General features: G+C 39.5%; 2 protein-coding genes across 7 annotated transcripts in view; one reads left to right on the forward strand and one right to left on the reverse strand.

Moving 5' to 3' along the window:
• The window catches only part of LOC113203784 (AT-rich interactive domain-containing protein 2), a 26,098-nt gene extending 11,416 nt beyond the window's left edge, over positions 1 to 14,682 (forward strand). Inside the window, exons 5-23 of one of the 6 annotated variants that reach the window (XM_026418650.2) lie at positions 1,703 to 1,921; positions 2,006 to 2,433; positions 2,506 to 2,838; positions 2,919 to 3,083; positions 3,185 to 3,416; positions 3,512 to 3,852; positions 3,948 to 4,150; positions 4,237 to 4,654; positions 5,264 to 5,524; positions 6,281 to 6,724; positions 6,870 to 7,026; positions 7,136 to 8,215; positions 8,311 to 8,504; positions 8,591 to 9,423; positions 9,515 to 9,674; positions 9,754 to 9,918; positions 10,196 to 10,237; positions 12,107 to 12,198; positions 12,289 to 14,682. In XM_026418650.2, the coding sequence (XP_026274435.1) occupies positions 1,703 to 1,921; positions 2,006 to 2,433; positions 2,506 to 2,838; positions 2,919 to 3,083; positions 3,185 to 3,416; positions 3,512 to 3,852; positions 3,948 to 4,150; positions 4,237 to 4,654; positions 5,264 to 5,524; positions 6,281 to 6,724; positions 6,870 to 7,026; positions 7,136 to 8,215; positions 8,311 to 8,504; positions 8,591 to 9,423; positions 9,515 to 9,674; positions 9,754 to 9,918; positions 10,196 to 10,237; positions 12,107 to 12,198; positions 12,289 to 12,400 (5,879 nt within the window). In that variant the 3' untranslated portion in view covers positions 12,401 to 14,682. The remainder of the gene's footprint in view (positions 1 to 1,702; positions 1,922 to 2,005; positions 2,434 to 2,505; positions 2,839 to 2,918; positions 3,084 to 3,184; positions 3,417 to 3,511; positions 3,853 to 3,947; positions 4,151 to 4,236; positions 4,655 to 5,263; positions 5,525 to 6,280; positions 6,725 to 6,869; positions 7,027 to 7,135; positions 8,216 to 8,310; positions 8,505 to 8,590; positions 9,424 to 9,514; positions 9,675 to 9,753; positions 9,919 to 10,195; positions 10,238 to 12,106; positions 12,199 to 12,288) is intronic. The other 5 variants (XM_026418653.2, XM_026418655.2, XM_026418652.2 and 2 more) reach the window with 5 other exon arrangements.
• LOC113203785 (probable protein phosphatase 2C T23F11.1) lies at positions 14,681 to 19,315 on the reverse strand. Its single transcript, XM_026418657.2, has 7 exons — positions 19,106 to 19,315; positions 18,506 to 18,696; positions 18,314 to 18,411; positions 18,114 to 18,221; positions 17,809 to 18,034; positions 17,625 to 17,716; positions 14,681 to 17,544 (listed from the first exon to the last, which is right to left on the reverse strand). Exons 2-7 carry the CDS (start codon positions 18,690 to 18,692, stop codon positions 17,299 to 17,301), a joined length of 957 nt encoding a protein of 318 aa, XP_026274442.1. The 5' UTR covers positions 18,693 to 18,696; positions 19,106 to 19,315; the 3' UTR covers positions 14,681 to 17,298.
• Between the last annotated feature and the right edge of the window lie 310 nt (positions 19,316 to 19,625).

Raw genomic sequence — 19,625 nt, forward strand, 5'->3', positions numbered from 1 at the left:
GCCCGCAGTCTATGATGACTTGTGCATGTCGAACACTAGCGCTGGCTGACCAGGTGGCAGATTGACCCCGCCCACTTCTGTAGCTATACCCTACCGCACTCCTATGTACGGGCGGGTTGCCTACCCGCTCGTCCTCTACGGCGCCATGGGGGGGGGGGGGGCGAGAGGCAAGCGCGCCCGCTTGCGTGCCGTACTGTACCGTCTGTAAAGGCAATAATATACCAGTGTCGCGGGCTTGACTACCCCTGCCCGTAAGGCGCCATTGCTCCTTGGGTATGCAAACCCGCAACGCTGGGGAGTATTAGCCTTTACACTCAGTATAACTCCAGAAGTGCGCGGGGCTAATCAGTGACCTGGCATGGAGAGTTAATAATTTTGACGTTATAATCTTGCTTGTCTTCGGCCCTCCTCTTTTCCTTTGTCTCCCTTCTTTGTTGACTCCTGCCCGGGAAGAAACGTTCCCCGTGGTGACAAGATGAGTGTCGTTATATGAGGAAATGACCTGGCATTGTTTAAACTATCTGCATAATTGAAATCATGAGGAAGCCGAAAGGTACTCAGAATATAATAAAACACTGATAATATAACTCTGACATAGTATACTGTAGTAAAATTTATGTTGGGGCACGGATCGTTGGTTTGAGAGCCGGGGGTGCCCATGGTCCTTCCCTCCTAGTGCGTCGGCCACTCCAAGCCAAGCCACCTCACCGCCCCCACCGGTCGCCAGAGACCTTCGTGCGGAATTCTTTTGAGATGTTGCACTTATTGCAGCCCCCTGCATTGTGCACAGAGAGGGTGTGTTTCTCGTGGGGGCACCAACTTCGGAATTTCGTGCACTGTAGATACGCTCAAATAGTGAATATATTACTGAATAATCGCTGAATACCGAAGATGTTAATTCCCTCGTGAACCGTGAATACTCGAAGTTGTTGCCCCCACTGTGTTTCTTTGGAATGCTTTAGCCATTTCCTTCTTTATGCTGACTGTGAAAAGAATGCGGTATGTGATGTGCGCGCGGTATGCGCCAGCTTTCAGCTTACTATCTGGTGGGTCGGGGGAGCTCAGCCTTCCTGCCCTTATCTTGCTCTCCACCTCTCCACCTCGTTCGCGTTCAACGCGACGCTGGTCGGGCTCCGAGACCCCAACGCCCGACGACGGTGCACCGCTTCTGGGCGGCTTCGCGGCGTCGAATGCTACGATGGGCCAGATGGGCCCAGGGCAGGCGCGTGCCGGCCGGCATACCTCTGAACCAATCCCCCCCTCCCCCCCGTTCCCCGCGTCTACGCTCTGCCCCGCCCCCACCACACCACCTGTTGCTCTGACCTGAGCACGTGGACCCATGGACCCGGTGCACCCCTGTCTCTCCTCCCCCTCCCTTCCATCTTCTCTCCCTCTGCCCCCCCCCCCTTCCCTCTGCCCCTCCCCTCCTCTCCCAGCGCACAGTAAGCGCGCCAGGGCCGCGCCGACCGGGTCACGTGACGTTTCGTTTTCCCGCCAAGCCGGCTCAGCTGATGTGGCTGCCTGCTCGGTCTGGCCGGCGCACCCGCAAGCGCCGCAACCGCTCGCCTCGGACAGGCCCAGCTCGGGCTTGGCTTGTCCCCGGACCCAGCGGAGGGAAGACCAACATGACATGTCGTGTCGTCACTAAACCATTCATTGGTTTTTGTTTAACGACCCTTGTCTTGTTCCAATTATGTTGCAGAAACTCAAAGAGCGTACCATGGACTCTCAACAGACCTCTACAAACCGTCGGATTATGACCGACTGGCTATGTCTCTCATGTCTCCTCTACCCAATGAGCAAGACTTTGCCATTAATGTGTGCACACTACTGTCAAATGAAGGAAAGCACACATTAAAATTGGACAAATGCCCACGACTTGTCGACTTTCTACTTGCCCATGCAGCTGTTTTTAGTAATGGTATGTATATTCAGTTGTGCTTCAAATTTAGATTGTGCTACTTTACCATGTATATATTACATATTTTTGGTGTTTATTTTTCAGAGGGAACTAGAGAATTATTCCAAGAAGTATATGGGAAAGTTCGACATAGTTCAATGACTCACTTCTGGGCTGATGTTCTTGAAGATGCCGAACTGCACCACCTAACCGACGAAGCACAATGGCCACTAAAGTCAAGACCCTCTATAGTCCCAAGTTTTGTTAGGACAGATAGTTCAAATTCAATAGATAAAAGTCGTAATAGTAGTAGAGAACTTTATGAAACTGAATTTGACCTAGATGAATGTGGATTACGGTTGGATTACCCTAGTAATGTTTTTCTGGGTAGAAGAAAAAGTGGGGAGAGTTCAAAGACTGATCTTGAGAAATCTAAGAAACCCAGAATCGAAATTGAACCGTCCGATTTAGAACTATTTTGTCTTGGCAGAACATTGGGCACACAAGACTACTTAGGACAGAGAGTAGTACAGGTGATTTTTAAAGTTCTGTTTCGGTTTTATTTGTCACTTGAGTAGTGCCTTTCAACAGTTTAAATTTTCCAGGTCTCAACCATACTACGGAATTTAAGTTTTGGAGAGGAAAACCAAACTATATTGGCAACAAATCCAACTTTCCTTAGGTTTTTGTTATTATGTTTGCACTCCCGATGGGACACACTAAGACAACTTGGATTGGATGCTTTGGGAAATATTGCTTCTGAACTGCAATTGGAGAGGCTAAGCTCAGATGCTCTTCTTCAGTTAATTCTTACTGCTGTTACACAAAGGTTATTTGGTCAAGATCGAGCTGGAATCATTTCTGCTCTAGAGATATTAAATAAACTTGGTCAGCGAGAGGATAATGAAGATGCATTGCAACGGTCATTAGATGGAAAGGTGAGAATAAGGCTCAGATTTTCTTATTACTAATTTTATTATAACCTACCATTCATTACTGTTGTTTTCTATTTCTAAAGGTGTATGAACAAATCATCCGGTATCTGACTCTGCATGACATTATGTTACTTGTGCAGACACTTGAATGTTTGTATTCACTTTCATCCCTTGGTGAAAGGGCCTGTAATTTCATTGTCAGAATTCATGGAGTTGTTGACACTCTTGTGTCACTAATTACAGTAGAGGTAAGGATGTCAAAGGCTTTATGAGGTTTTCTTTATGTTTTTCATTTAACTTTTTTCTTCTCCAAAGCTCAAAACTATAATTGAAATCATTACTTTTGCAGGCACAAAGCTATGGTCCAAAAGCTTGTATACTGATGAGAGTTGTTGAAACTATTTCGGGACATGAAAATAGTGGCCACAACAACCATCTTACAGTCTTGCAGACTGCAACTCCATCTCAGCATGCCGAACACACTCAACCAGGTCACTCAGGATCAATGATGCAGCACACATTAAACTCAATTAAAAAAGTTTATCCTCCATCCCCCATGATGACAAAAGTTACTCCAATTCGTAAGTCTTACTTTCCTCTTCCATTGCCATTAAAGCCCTTTCTGTAGGATGCTCTAATCCAATCTAATCCTTCTGATTGGTTTTCATTTGTCTAGGCCCTGCATTTACTTCTACTCAGACTGGATCTGGATCCCCAGTTATGACCCTGCACCCACAGTTAACTTTGCAACAGCAGAATCCACAACAATCAACCATGTTCCCCCCTACATCACAGCAGTCCAGTTTTCCAGCAATACAATCGGTTCAAACAAGTGTGCAATCATTGCAGCCCCAGCAACAATCTTTTACCTCACAGGCATTGCAACCTTCAAGTCAAATGATGTCTGTCATAGCACAAGCTCCTCCAATGTCAACACCTGCTTCTGTCATACAGCATCCTCCATCAGCATCAAGTCCCCAACCGCGGCAGACAGCCACCCCTCCTCCAGCAAACCAGGTAATTTATCACTTTACAATTATCTCTTTTTCAAAATAACCTAGTGGTAAATTAGTTGTGTCCAATGCACTCTTACATTTTAATTTGTCCAACAGGGTCCCTCAGGACAACTCACTGCCCAAGAAATGGTAGTCAGAGAAAATGAGCAGTTTGCTATATCTTTCCTCCGCGCAACTTATGAAAGTGTTCCTGGCTGTCGGGTAGAGCAAAGTGAAGTTTACAACAAGTACCTCAGTGCCTGCGCCAAAGCAGGAAGGAAAGGTGTAATAGCACCACTTCACTTCCCAAAATGTGCCAGGTAAGAGAGTAATTTTTTTCTGTGTGCTGGTTGTATTGCTCTACATTTCCGTGTACTGTATTTTAATAGTATCTGGTCTACTTTAGAACTGCATTTGGAGTTGCAACTGTCCCAGCGGTAAAACCGGCCATGTTTGGTGGAGATTCATCATCTTCTGGAGTCAGCAAGCAGCTTTTCTATGAAGGAATCAAGGTGCGACCCAAGCCAATTCCCGTCATTATGGAGGGAACTGAGTCTGCCACTATAGGCGTCTCACCCATAGACAAAAAGAAGCTTCTTAAACAAAAAAAACCAGCAACAGCAGGTGGCACTGCACCAATAGTTAGTAGTACAAGTTCAGACAAAAATGCAGACCCTGTCCCTCCAACTTCGGTTTCCTCTTCCTCAACGGCGCCCTCTGCCTCTTCTACAACCTTTACCCCCACATCCTCCATTCTCCTTAGTCAACTCAGCGCACCCCCTAAGCCCAAGGATACTCCCTCAACCGCGGAAAATAGCAATCAGGTACGCATGGATTTCTATTCTATTTATTTCGGTGACGGGCTCTTAGCGCTGTTGTTTCCTCTCGTTATTGTTGTAGAAAAGCCTCCCATTAGGTTATTGGTTTGATGTAATTTGTTGGCAAGTCTGCCTTTCCGTAATGTATTACAGAGGGATGTTTTGATATGAGACTGATGTCATTTGTGCTCTTTAATTAGTCAGTGAGAACAGTTTGAGGTGCTATCAAATGACTACAATTCTTAGGTTCCCCCTGAGTAACTTAGTCGTAGATACGTTTGTTCTGGTGCTACATTTTTCTCTGTTTGGTTATTTACTAATGTAGTGTGTGTGTGTGAGTGAGTGATATACATATGTATAGTGATATACATAGATACATTACAGCTATTTTTGGAGTTCAGGATCAAAGTATATCCTCTGTTCTATAGTAATTTTGGGTCCGTAGTTGTTGGTCATTTTGGTGTGAGGTATTCCAGATAATTGGTCTAGAAACTGGTCAATCAAAATTGGGATTAAATATTTCTCAAAGGGCTGTGTGCAGTGGGGCATATGTGTTGAGGTGTAAAAGTTGGTTTCTTTTTTGAAATCTGTAGCATATTTTATGTTGGCCTCAAGGTTACTTCACATCCACATCTAAGTCAAGCTTTGGTTGGTTCTGAAACAAACCCCTCCGGAAGTACCTCTGCTGCTGCAAGTACAAGCACAAACAATTCTGTTCAATCTGCAACCTCTGGAGCACAGCCTACAAACACTTCCCTTATCAAGAGTTTGCTTGCTACTAAGGTAGGCGAGACTAGCATGTCGAGCCCACAGCCTGCTGGCATGATGAGTGGAAACATAACCAGCTATAACATCGACATCGGCAATATCCAGCAGGTGAGCCGCCATTGGCCAGTTGTTCGGACTATGAGGGACTTCTTTCAATTATGTAATGTCTTTAGAAGCATTATCAATTACACATCCTAGTCCAAAATGTACGTCAAATCAATATGCAGTGAATTAAAAAAAAAAAAAAAAAAAACATGGTTATTAAATAGCATTCTAGATTTCTTTTGTATATTGCTATGTAAGAAGTATAGAGATATGGAATTTCCCCGGTATTTAACCTTTTCTTTTTTTTTAATTCGTTTAGATTCTATTTTTATTTTATTTTTTGCTTTCAATTTCATTACTAGAGGTCCTCTTTTCATTTGTGTTCAGTCTCACACATCCAATATATCTAGCTGGCACTATAGGCGGCCCTGTCTTGGTCTGTTGTTTTCTTTTTGTGTGTGTGTTTTTGTTATTTTTTGTTTTAACCTTGCATGAATTTTGTTGCCCTACCTAGTAGTTTAACTGAGGTTTAAATACAGTTGATTTTGTAGGTTTGAGCTTTGTTGTTTATCAGGGGAGAGTTTGGAATAATATGATATTTGTTTCTGTTATTCCAAGCATGACTTCACATTTGACTTTGAAGTAGCTATTAAGCATGAGCCCTAATATTTGACATATTACATATCACTGAACAAGCAACCTAACCCAATTTTATTTGAATGCCAACTAATACCTATTCATTATGACATTAAGCTCGTTAGGATTCTAGCCATGTTATTTTCATCAAATCTATTCTAAACTTTATCAATCAACTTTCAGGTTGCACAGCGCCAGCGTATGCAGCAACAACAACAGCAACAACCAGTGCAATCTGAACAGCAGATTCAAGGTGTTCAGTCATCAGCACCCATGCACGTGCAAATTGCATCAGTGTCTCAAGCCTTGCAACAGCAGCCTCCGCCTCTTCAGCCACATTCTTCTCAGCCTACAGCTCAGTCTCAATCAACTCTGAAAGCCTCTTTACCTCATCAACCTGAAGCTGCAGGCCAACAAGCACAATCAAATGTTGCCATCTCTTCTTCACAACCAACAGCTCAAGGTGCATTGTTGCAGCAACAATTACTACAAACCTCCATTCAGCCAAATGAACAACAATCTGGTGCTATTTTAACATCGACAATTGTCAACCACAAAGGCAAGGCTTTAAGGGTTGCAAGAATTAATGGAGCTCGAACCCCGACCATCATTCAAATTCAACCTCAGGTTAGTTTTTTGCCTTCATATTAACACGTTGAGTCCCACGTGACCACACCTGTGTTTATCACCTCCTCCTGGGACTCAATGTGTTAACAATGATTCTATTTGCTTGAAAATATAACTAACAAACATCTTTATTTACATTCCACAGGGAGATTCCTCAGAAGTGGAAAATCACATAGGAGGGACGGTATTACAAAGCAGAAGAGATCCTCCTCAACCACCACCACCACCACTAGCACCACTTAGTTCTGGACCTAATCGTGTAGTTACCCAAGAATCAACTGATGGTGCAAGTGTGATAAAATGTAAGTCAATTTGTAATATAATAATGTAATGTAGGTGTAGACTCGTAGATAAAGTTTGAATATTGCTTTTCCAATCCTGACCAACCTAATGTATTTTGCTTCCTTTTAGGTACAAATAATTTAATTGTGTCTGAAGAAAATGCTACCAAAGCTAATAATCAAAGTATGGAAGGTGTACTCGTTAATGGTGCTGCCCATGGGGAAATCAAAACAGAAATCAAACAAGAAGAAACTTCTGTTGAAGATAATACTAAACCTGTTGGTAAAGGAAATCTAATGCTGGTTGATCTCCTGGAAAAATCTGTTGATGTCAAGGAGCCTCCAGTATTAAATGGCGGTTTATCTTCCAAGGATTTGTGTATCAGTGAACGTGGTCTAGAGTTAGTCTCTAAAGGAGCTAAGACTGAATTGGGGAAGCAGATAAGGATCACTGAACGTGGTATTGAAGTTGTGGACACTGTTACTGGAGGTTGTGATAAAGACCTAACTGGTATGGAGTTGAGACTTACTGAAAGAGGTCTCGAACTTGTTGACAAACAGAGTGAAGTTGTTCAGCCTGCACCAACTGCTGTGCAGCAAGACAATGTACTTAAGAAAGAGCTATCTGTTGGTGAAAAGTTACTGGAATTTTTAGAAAAGCAAGATGGCAATCTCCAAGATGAAGTCATGGTTGGTCCTGAAGGTGATGTTGCTGCATGTATTAAAAGGTCTGCTGAGGATGATGCAGATGATAAAAGTGATGTTAAAAGGTTGCGGCTAGAAGTGAATGGTAATGGCTCAAATTCAGGTGATGAATCTAGCCAAGGTGAAGAAAAAGTCAAAGCTTCATCAGCTGCAGCGAATTTGTACTCTGCTCTTGCTGCTTCAGTGCTGGAAGATGAGGATCCAGAGTTACTGATGGAGCAAGTGCCTCAAACTCAAGTTAATAAGGAGCCTGCTCCGGTTGTTACGCAATCACAAGTAGTTGAACAACCTGTCACTCCAGCTGCTCAATCCCTACAACAGATTCAAATTCAGCCTCAAATGCAAACACCACCACAACCACAACAGGCACAATCACAACCACAGTTGCAGCTGGTTCAGAGTGGAGGCACCATACGCCAAGTCTTTGTTAGTTCTGATCCAAACCAGTCTGCTCCTGCCCAGCAAGTAATGATGGCTGGAACCCGACAAATAATTGTCTCTCAAGGTATGCACAAACTGTAATTTTTGAAAGGTGTAGGTTCTGGCCTTGGTGTATAAAATTTATGTTATTTATCATACTCTATTTTATCTTGTTACCAGCCCTTACTGGTCAAAACCCAGTGCTTATCACAACAGGAGGCTCAATATCTCTTCAAAGTGGAACAACTGTAACTGGTACTACTGCATTAAAAACAGCTACAGGCCAGACTGTTCTGATGCAGACCAGCACAGGTGGTAGCGTCATTACTGGAGCGATGGGAAGGCCACAGTATGTCATATCGCAGCAAGGCCAGGTATAGATTTTTACTAAGTTTCCTTTTTCAATTGACCTTTAATTCATTATTTTTTAAGTACTAATGGAATACTGCTCTCCAAACAGCAGTTGCAGCTTGTTCAGCCTGGGAATCAGCTACAAATTGCATCAGGTGGAGTTGGTGGCCAGCAATTCGTTATGGCCCAACCTCAAACAGCTCTCATTCAGGGACAGCCTCAGACTGTCTTAGTGGCTCAGACTCCTCAACAACAGGGCACTTCAGCCAAAACAATCATTATTCTTCAGCAACAACCTGGAGGCACTGTCCCAGTCAGTGGTGTGACTACTCAACAAGCTGTCCAACAGAAATTGGTGGCAGTCACTCCACAGGGTCAGCCTGTAGTGGTGACACCCGTCCAGAGGCCTGTAATTCAAACAGGGGCCGTGAGCCATTCTGCACCACCAGCATTGGTTGCAACCAGCCAACAGCCGTCACCAGTACCATCTCCTGCTCCCACTGGCATTCCCACACCTGTGTTAACTGCCAATCCATCCCCAGTTCAAACTCCGTCCCCATCACCTATTCCCACTCCAACAATCACTGCCAACCCTAATGCTAGTGCAGGGTCTCGGCCAAATGTTGTCCGACCGAGTCCAACCCCAAGCCCGAACTCTTTGACTAGTAAACCAAATGGTGTAGTAAGCAGTACATCAGTAACTAATGCCACTGCAACACGAATAGGAACTCGGAGTTCTGTTGCAAAATCAACTACAGTAAATACAGTTACCACTGCTTCAGCAGGGCCAGCAAGCCCTCAATCAGCTGCTACTCCAGTAAATTCGACCAAGCCTACAATGCTTGCCTCAAATACTTCAAGAGTTGGTGGGATGCCAAGTCCAGTACCTAGACCTATGCCTAACCAATCTATGTTTTTATGTGAATGGAGAGGCTGTATGAGGTAAATTTAAAGCTCAATATTGACAAATTTCTCTTTTTAAAAATTAGAACTGTCTGAAATTATGACTAAAATATCCATTTCTTCTATCTAGGAGCTTCAAGTCTGCTAATGAAGTTTATATGCATGCTTGTGAAGCACATTGTCCATCCGGAAGCCAAGAGATTCAATGCTTGTGGGAAAGATGTGATGCAATGAAAAGAAAAAGATTCTCTCTTATGACCCATTTGTTTGATCGTCATTGTAATGCTGATGTAAGTAAATTTATTTCTCTTTAAGTATTTTTTCGTATCTTTGAAAAAAATCTGCATTAAGTCATTCTGTGATTTTCAGGTATTGCGCATGATGGCCATGCGGAGACGACAACTCTCTCAAAGTGGCCGCAGTGAAATTCCTCCTCCACAGCCTCCACCACCACATCCAGGATATGCACCTAACGCAGCTTTTCATGCAATCAAGAGACATGCATTGGAATTTGTTAACCCGAAGGAACTACTGGTGAGTTTTGATAGTCTGACTTCCTCTTCTCTGTACCTGAGAATGTTTTCAAGATACAAATTAAGTGGTGCCTTGAATACTTTTTTATGTTGCAAATGGGTATTAGGAATGTCAAATGAATTTTCTATATACGTCATCTGTCATCTGTCATTGTCCCCCTGTCACTCCTCATACATATCAGTGGGTGGTAGTAGAGTATTGAATTTAGACACCCTTTATGTCCCATTTTTTTGTGTCTCTGAGGGGAAGTTTTGATGATGGAATGTTTGTCTGACAGCATAAACCTGGACCAGCACCTGTCCCTGTTCCACCCGAACAGGTAAAATTTTCCCAAACCTAGTTTGAATTGTTTGATGTATCTATTTGTTTTGTATATCTCAGCTCGGAAAAAAGCATGAATTTTAAGGATTCTTAAAATTCTGTTGATTTTGACTTTGCATGCTAGTTTAGTCCTTCCCCCGCATTTAAACCCTTCAATTCCACTGTTTGTAGTTCCTTATTTTCACACCATTTTCCCCATACTAGAGTTTTTTCTGAGCCATGAAAATCTCAACTTCCACCTAATCTCTGTCTTAGCAACCTCTTTCTTGTTGAAATTGACATCCTGAGGTCTGTGAAGTGACTCAGATAGGAACTGCAATTCTGTTTTTGCAGAACAGAGATGTTATGGTTAGAGAATTCGTGCCAAATTCTAAATTCACGTCTGCTAATTAGACTGGACAGTGAACATTGTTGGCAATAACATTTCTTCTTGCGCAAGCTGGTTTGCTGAGAACTAAAGTAGGCAACTTGGTGCTAACTCAATAAAGCCCTCATGTCGCCATTGCTCTTGTGAATGGTACTAAAAATATGATGGTACTTATAAAAATGTGGGTACTTTTGACCAAGATCACTTGTATTTTGAAGGAAAGCGTTTAGTTCCGGGAGAAAAACGATTGAAGGCGCTACGATCGCGCTCCTGTTGTCATAAGAGAGTTTGAGAAGGGAGGGAGGGAAGTATAGCAACAAAGACGGTTGACGTCCCTCTTGCATTATGAGTTGGGCTGGGGCCCGGCCGTGTCGGTTAACTAAAACTGAAAAACGTGACCATAGTCATGTCTGCGCACTACTTGCCTGTGCGACCGCGTTGCGTAGACTGTTCATCTGGCGATTCGTCTCTAGGATTGTGGTAGCGGCAGCCCGGCTTAAATCCGCATATAAACAGTTTTTCACAATTTTAATTCAGTGATCCGTTAGTTAATTTTCAGGCAACATGTACAGTATTGAGTCTATTGGTGATGGTTACAAAGGTGCACTAGTTCTTCACAGTCTTGCACCTTCACACGCATTTTGCACTTCTAGTGAATCAGTGAAGTTGTACACAAAGTATTCTGTGCTGTGCACAGCTACTCCCAGCTACATGATGCATATAGGAGCATCTCACTTTTGATGTGAATGATTTGCATGCTTGATGAAACTTGGTGGAAAAGATTGTTCATAGTTGTTTTGTTTTCTTGTGTGTGTGTGTGTGTGTTGGTTTTTTTTTGTTTTTGTTTTTTTGTGTGTGTTTTATTGTTTTTCAATATGTTGTTACTTTATTTTGTGAATCTACTTTACTGTTGTTGAAGTGCCCAGCATGAGGCAGCACTTCAAAACCAATGATTTCTCTTTGACCGAAGAATTAATTAGCTTTGAAGGTTGTTTGTTTGTTTGTGTGGTGTGGTGTGCACCCTCTGGTTGCCCAATTCTACCTTATCAGTTTAGAGAGAACCAAAATGATATGTTTTGACTTTCATTAATGCTTTTGCCTCTTAGCTTTAAAACTAAAGTTTTTGTGTCTCAAATAGATTTGTACTGTTTGTAGTAATTTTTTTTCCCTCAAAGGATGTTTATCCTAACATTTCCAAATTTCATTTTTTTTTAAAACTCAAAACAAATTGGGAGTTACTTAACCGTCTATCAATCTGCTGCATACAAGTCCCAAATGCTGCTTTTTCAGTGGAGACGGGTCTCATTGTAATCTCTGTGTTGTTGGTTTCTCAGTTTGTTTATTTTTTATTTTTCCTTTATTTTCTTTGTGACTATATATGGAACAAAGAGGTGCTGCATTTCAAGCTGTCAACATCAGTTTTTTAGAAAGACATTTCAATATTTGTACTTTTTTTTTTTGCCGCTTTGTATTTGAATATTGTTTTTTAATTGGTTTCAGGATGACAATGAGGGACCTGTTACAAAAAGCATTCGTTTGACTGCTGCCCTAATACTACGCAACCTAGTCATTTACTCAAATTCTGGGAGAAGGTAAAATGAGTTTTGAAATTAGCTCCTTTTTGTCTAAAATGTCTGTTTCACACTAGCTTTGTTCTCAAACACATTCTTCTTTGTTTGCAGATTGCTACGAAGCCATGAACCACACTTAGCTAGTGTGGCACTAAGCAATGTAGAATCATCTCGAACTGTGGCTCAAGTTCTATATGACATGAATCATGCGTCAAATAGATGACGTGACTAGAGTCTTAGGAGTGGGAAGAAATAGTTTGCTTGTTCACTATAGGGTGGAATCTCAAGTGATTTAAAGCTGTAGAATATTGTTTTCTTCATTGAATGTTAAATAGATTGTACAATTGTATCTACCAGTTTGTATATATATATGTACAGTAATTTTAGAGAAATGTTCTTTAAGTTCAGGAGAACAGTGCTGTGCCCCCATTTTTTACTAGTTAGTTGCAGGCCTGGGTTTTCATCTCGGTGATATTCCATAGAGAATAATTAAGATGACATAATAAATTGCAGATTCCGTACTGAATGTGTTTATTTGGCCCTTCATAGTTTGTAAGGACCAGAGTTTTGTGTTATGGAAGATAAAAGAACTGAGCCGGGCTAGATTTTCTTCAGTTGGAATGATATTATATGTCTGCTCCCATGCACAATGTATTGCAAACCTTTTGAATTTGTTTTAAATGGACTTAAATTCTGCATTTTACAAATTTCAAAGTATGGGGTTTTACATTTCTTTTTCATTCTTTATCTATAATTATATTGTACTTAAAGGTAAAGGAAATTATACCCCATTCAATCAATTGTCTTAACTGCCATGTCTTAATGCGGGTGAGTTATAGTTAAACTCACTTATAGATAATTTATTGTTACATGTTTCCTACTTTTAATCATGAGTAAGTTTGACTGTAATTTCCTACCCAAAGATATTTTACTTGTAAATTGATTTCTCTTTTAAAGCAAGACAACTTAAATAAATTAAAATGTGATCAGCAGTCTTATAAGCAATTAGTTCTAGGGTCCTGTAGGATGTATTGTATCTCCTATACCGTCATTTATCTTTTTTTTCTCTTTTTTTTTATGTTCTGCCAGTTATGTGCGATTGTGTTTGAAGTATGAGAGCATGTGTGATAAATTGTGTATATTTATGATTGATTCTAGTTGGGCATTGTACTCTTGTCTGTTTCCTAATTTGGCTTTAAACTGTCAGGAGCATAACTTTAAGATCACCAGACCTGCAGCGCAGCTGATCTCCATGGCATGGCATTGTCAATGATTAATGATTTGATTGTACAGGCGTAAACTGAGAGATTATATCCCAGGAAACACCAGTATCTATTTTATCTTGTTACATTAAGTCAATTTGCAATGCAAACCTTGCAAAATATGTACAAAGTAATTTTAAAACTTTTTGTAAAGTCAGTTTTTATATTTTATGGATTGGCAAACAAGCTGAAAAGAATGTAATCATGAATTGTATAGATGTTGACATTGAAGCTGTAGACTACCTTGAAAGGTTTTTGACAAATAAATAATATGAAAGTAATTGTTAAATTGTGCTATTTAAAACCATGAAATGCAATCATAAATTTCATCTGAACCTTAATTTTGTATTTTTAAATTAACATGAGCACTTAATCTTTTTGTGTAAATACCGTGTTGCCATCAGTTGGTGGTTTGTGTGCAATCTTTACCCTTGTGAAAATTTAAATGGGAAAGCGTAGCACTTGCATTTAGATTTATAGATATTTTTTAATTGTGCTAACGGTTAGCGGTTTAACAGCCTTTGCCTATAGCTATCGTTATACAAAATTGTTGTGTAATAAATGATGAATTACGCTGTTATTTTTTTATGTGTAAAATCTTTCACAGTTATACATCTATTGACCTTCAACTGGCCCATATACTAGCAATTTTATAGAGATAGGTATAATAGATGTAAGACTTTATCTGTGACAGTTTTTGTTTCTTTTTAATTTCTAGTGTTCTAATCAGTATTAATTGAGAAAGTTGCATGGTTTTAAGTTGTTGGAGGATAAGAATCTAAACTTATTTAAGGTCCTGCAACTGGTGGTATGTGCTTTCACTTTGACTACTGTAAATGATCCATGAAATTATAGGTCTATTTATAATTTGTATGTGCCTAGTACAACCTGACTTTTCTTCAGCAATTCCTATTGCAGTATAGAGTAGGACTATAAACTTCAAATCTAAGCCTTACCAGAGGTGAACCTACAAAATGCATATCCCAGTTAAACAAGTCCAATTGCTATTTATTTCCCCAAGTGTCAGATTCGAACTTGTTATACAGCATTTTGTTATTTTATTACAATTTTTTTTTTATTTTTTTTTTTGTAATTTTACACAGCAAATGAGTGTTTCAGTGAGACTTAGGCTCTGCTTTAGAAGTTGAGCTACTTTGTCAGTTTATGTGATGAGAGGATTTTGCACTGTGTACAGTGTACTTTATTGCCAAAAAGTTCTCAAATAAATCAGAAATCAAATATTTCCCTGTGTAAGACATTTGGAACTAGGTAAAAATGTTTATTTTGAAGAGATGAGCAACTAGGAATTCATTCATTATAAAATCTCATACATAACAACGAAATTGATCCCATCAGTGATTAGTTCCTATAACACAATGAGTAATGGCTGAGTTTCTGTATTAACACCACAGGAAGTAGTATTCTGATATAGTAACATAATTTGTACAAAATTAAATGTGCTCCATTGGTAATACACAATGAGTTGTGGACACACTGAGAAAAATAGTCAAGATTTCTTAAAACTCATTACTACAAATTTGTGCTCCACTCACATCAAGTTTATGAAATTAAGATTTGAGCTCTATCACACTCAAATCAAGTACCTAAAATAATTTGAAAAGATCAGCCTCAACATTCCACATTCACAGTTGAAAATAATTTTGGAAATCACAGAGCAGATAGTAAAAATAGGTTTGACACAATACAGACACTATCAGTATGAAAAGTTCTGAGAATTGAGATTAAATGTGCTGCACTTCAATTCATGAAAAGAATATCGTACAAGTACAGTGAGACTCACTTATTACGTACGCCCGATAGAATGTCACATTTTTATACAGCTGTGTGTTAAAAATCTCGCTTAAAACATAACTTCTGGTCATTCCTTGGGATCCACGTTATGAGCTGGTTTCACTGTAGGTAGGTGTTTAACACGAAACATTAGAGGGATCACTAAAACAGTAAGCAAATATCACGTCCATACAATTACTACAGCATCCCATGAGGACCGTTGACCGGTTTCAACAGTTACCTCACACCTCTTTTTTTCTGCTTCTACGTATTAAGATATTTTTTTATTTTATATTTTTATAGTTTTTTTTGAAAAAAAAACAAAAAAAAAAAAACAGATTACTAACAAGATCATGAGATACACTTAGTATCAAGTCACCAAAGTACTACCTACATCTTCCCCTTAGTGTAGATATTTTCAAATTTTAAAAAAAAGGCACAAAATAATGCCTGCAAAATATTACAATTCACTGGGCAAAAATTCTGATTCTTGGAATAGTTTTGGATGCTTACATCATCAGTACTTACTAATTACTGTATAAATTTATGCGCTTCTGAGCATGCATCAGATTAAAATACAATCAGCCAAGAGAAAGTATTTGACAAATTATGAATTTCAGTAGGTACAATGGTCAAAAGTACTAATTTGAGATCATTACCTTTCCATTGTAGTCACAGAGAATATAGATTACTGTAGTTGAACTGCATTTAAATCTCAATAAATTGGTGCCATTAAAGGAGATAACCAAAGGTGTACATTACAGAAGAACAAGAGGAAGACAGACATTGATTGACGAGCAGATATAAAAATAATTGTTACTTAGGTACTTTTGCATGCAACTGAGACTATCAATGACTACCGTAAAACGGTAATATGGACCATGCGGGGTGAAGTGGACCACCTTCTTTTTTTCTATATTCCGCTTCTGCTCAACTCATACTACCACTTAGTCGTATTCCTAACAATGTTGGGCGACAGCTCAGTGGTCAAGCAGAGCATAGGAGGGTGGTCCACATTACCTCACATGGTCCATCTTAGCCTGTTTAACGGTAGTTTCCTCTGCTGTCATAGTGAGAGTCAATAAGGTTTTAAGCAAGTTCACAGAAGCTTAAAAGTGTTTCAACACAAAATCCACAAAAAGAAGACAACTAAAAAATTGAAATTTTAGGGGACTGTATTCCTCTTGTTTGTCAAACAATAAGTAGTTCATTCCAGAATTACTTACAAACCAGTAAAACACATGGAAGTCTACAAATCTGTGGACCAAGAAAACCTTAGATCACAACATTGCTAATGAGATTTGCAATGCTATCAAACAACCAATTTTACTAAGTCATGCATATCATTAAGAAAATTGATGCAGAACAACCTGATAAGAGGCACTTTGCAGCCTCATTAAAATGTCAGAAATTGCCAACCTGTCATCTAACAACCTTAGATTACTTTAAGTAGCAAATCATAATGTAAGGAATGGGTAGTTCATAAATTTCACATGCCATTAAGAACAAATTGCATGCAAACCCAGACCCAATCAACATGATAAAAATGGCTTTGAAAAGCCTTAAAAACAATAATAATGACAACAGAATAAAGTTTAATTAATAGGTTTCAACACTAACTCTTCAGAACAGTATGACAAAAGTAGTCTCAAAAGAAACAAAAATCAGACTAACAATATGAATTTGTTAAAGAAAATGTCATTATTTAACTTCATAGACAGGTAAGGAGCACTTTCATCAATTTAAAATAGCTGCAATGATTGAAATAGAAGTTTGCTGCCACTGTTAAACTTTCAAATATTAAATTCATGTTTAAGACACAACCAAGAATTGTGTAAGTCATAGTTACAGGTGGCCAAAATTTATAGAAAAGCAGCACATGAAAGAATGGCACTAATAAACACATGGGAACAGATACTAAAAAAACCTAAAAAGATTTAAAGCTTTTGGTTCAGAAAACAAAGACAATTAAATGCAGAACAAAGCATTATAGAGAAAATATTTGGCTTTAAAAATTTAATAGGGGATTTAGTCCTAAACAATTACATTAACCTTACTTTAAAGATGACTAGTATTCAAGTTCAGGAGTCGTTGATGCAGGGTCTGGTAATGGCTCTGGTTCAATTGAACAGCGTGCTGACAGGTCCTCATAAGACTTTCCATGCAAAAAGCACACTAATACAACAGTCATATTGTCACAACCAAGACCACCCATCTGACAATCAGGAGCCAAGCAACAATTCATAAGGTCCTCACAAATATCTTCAGGATCCATGCCTGATCCAATTCGCATTCTGACAAACTCAACAACTTCCTGAAATAATAATAAATAGAGGAATGATAATCAGATCAATCACATGACAAGAGATTAGATCAACAAGGATTATTACATACCTCATTAGTCATAACATCCCAAATACCATCACATGCAAGGATAATAAACTCCCAATCCGGTGTGATGGTTTTATCTTCCACATCCGGAAAAGCTAGAACAAATTTGAATGGACAAACATATATAAAGAAAACATTGCAAAAAAAAAAAAAAACATTATTTAACAAGAAAAAGTGATATATCTACCTGTAACAATTTGTTCCTCTGGTCGAACTCTTTGGTTCTTCTTGAAGATGAAGTCACCTAATGCTCTTGAAAGAGCCAAATTCCCATTGACACGGTTGTATTCTACCCAGCCCCCAGCAGCGACTATTCTCTTTTTTTCTGCATAATTGCTAGGCTTGTGATCATAAGACAGGGGTTCTACCCTACCTGCAACACTTGCAATTGCTCTGGAGTCCCCTACATTGGCCTGCAAAAAAGTATTTTTTTTTTTAAGTGTACCTTTGAAACATAATACTTAACAAGGAGACAATTTTTTAAACTCTTACACAGAAAAGAGAATTGTTTTTGATTAGTACAGCAACTGCAGTTGTCCCAGCCATTTCATCTTTCAGTGCTTCATCTTCAAGCATTGCAGTATCAACATCCAAAAACCCCTGTGTAAATAGTATAGTAATGAATGAACAAATTTTAAAGGAGGACACTACTCTGAAACATTTAATGTCTTAATGAACCTAAAATTACTAACTTGCTTCATAGCATCTGGTATTAATCCTTCTTTATACTCTGGTCGCTGCAAAATAAATTTGTGTAGGTGTTTTCCTGCATACTGAGCGATCTTGGCACCTGTAATGAGAAAGTCATCAGAATTTATGAGCAAATTAGAAACAGGGCCGGAATACATACATACATACATACAGAAGAAAAGAGCCAAAATTACCTCCGTGTCCATCATAGACAGCAAAAAATGCAGTCCCTGGGTCATCCGGAAGTGATAAGAGATGGGTGTGCGAGTCTTCCATATTTATACGCCATCCCTGCATGCAGCTAGAACCCACTCTGTACAGTTGATTTTGACAACATGCAGACTCCTTTTCTGTGACTGGCTCTGACAGTGTCTGCCCCATATTCCTAAAAATCATTCAGAACCATACTTAAAAAATTACTTGTTTGATTGTGGGGATACGTGCTGTGACATCAGCCATTTCAACAGGTAAAATATTGGTGATCAGTATATTAATTGTATCGTCAATTGAGCACTATTCAACGGAAAATACACACAAAACCGTTCCTCACCCGTGGAAAACGACAAACGGTCGGTGAAAAAGTTGAAGGGATTTCGGTGAGGAAGTCACGCGTCTTTCGAACATGTCGGACTTAACTTTTGTCATAATCACACACACAAAAAAGTAAAATTTAACAGGAATCTCTTGTAAAAGCATAAAGTTAAAATTGTCACGATGGGCGGCAAATTTATTTATTCGCTAATCAAAACTGGTTGTGTATCCATAGAAATAAGGTTCGTTTTAACCGTACTCACTTTTCTTTCACGATATGTCATATATCGCACGTCAATAGCGACAACAGATATTATTTTCTAATTCAGTCCTGACAGAACGATAATCAGAGGCGATAAGTACGAATTGTTGCGTAAAACAGATCAGATCCTCGAATTTTACTGTTCGCTGCCTGAAATGATGTGTATTCTGTCGGCCATTTTAAGACCAGAACAACAAAGCAGAGTAGCCACCCGTGGGAAACATCTTATGAATCTTCAAATCAGTTTTGTGACCTATTTTTAATGCTATCACTTTCCGTTTTATTTCAAGTTTTATTTTATCAAATAATTATTGGATGAGTATTTTATGGGCCCGTGCAAATGTGAATTTGCCATTTTCCCGCCGTGCTGCTTGAAGCTGCTTTAGCGCCTTACGCTACGCTTGGCGGGAAGTACCAACCAGTAATACAGACCTCGATGGTAGCTTGAAAAGATGGGCCAATATTCAAATATCCACCAAATACTAGCGACAAAAGAGCAGTAGAAAGTACGTCCGTCATTC

The sequence above is a fragment of the Frankliniella occidentalis genome, unplaced genomic scaffold, assembly GCF_000697945.3.
Source record: "Frankliniella occidentalis isolate FOCC.00 unplaced genomic scaffold, Focc_3.1 Scaffold212, whole genome shotgun sequence".
Taxonomy (NCBI): Eukaryota; Metazoa; Arthropoda; class Insecta; order Thysanoptera; family Thripidae; genus Frankliniella; species Frankliniella occidentalis.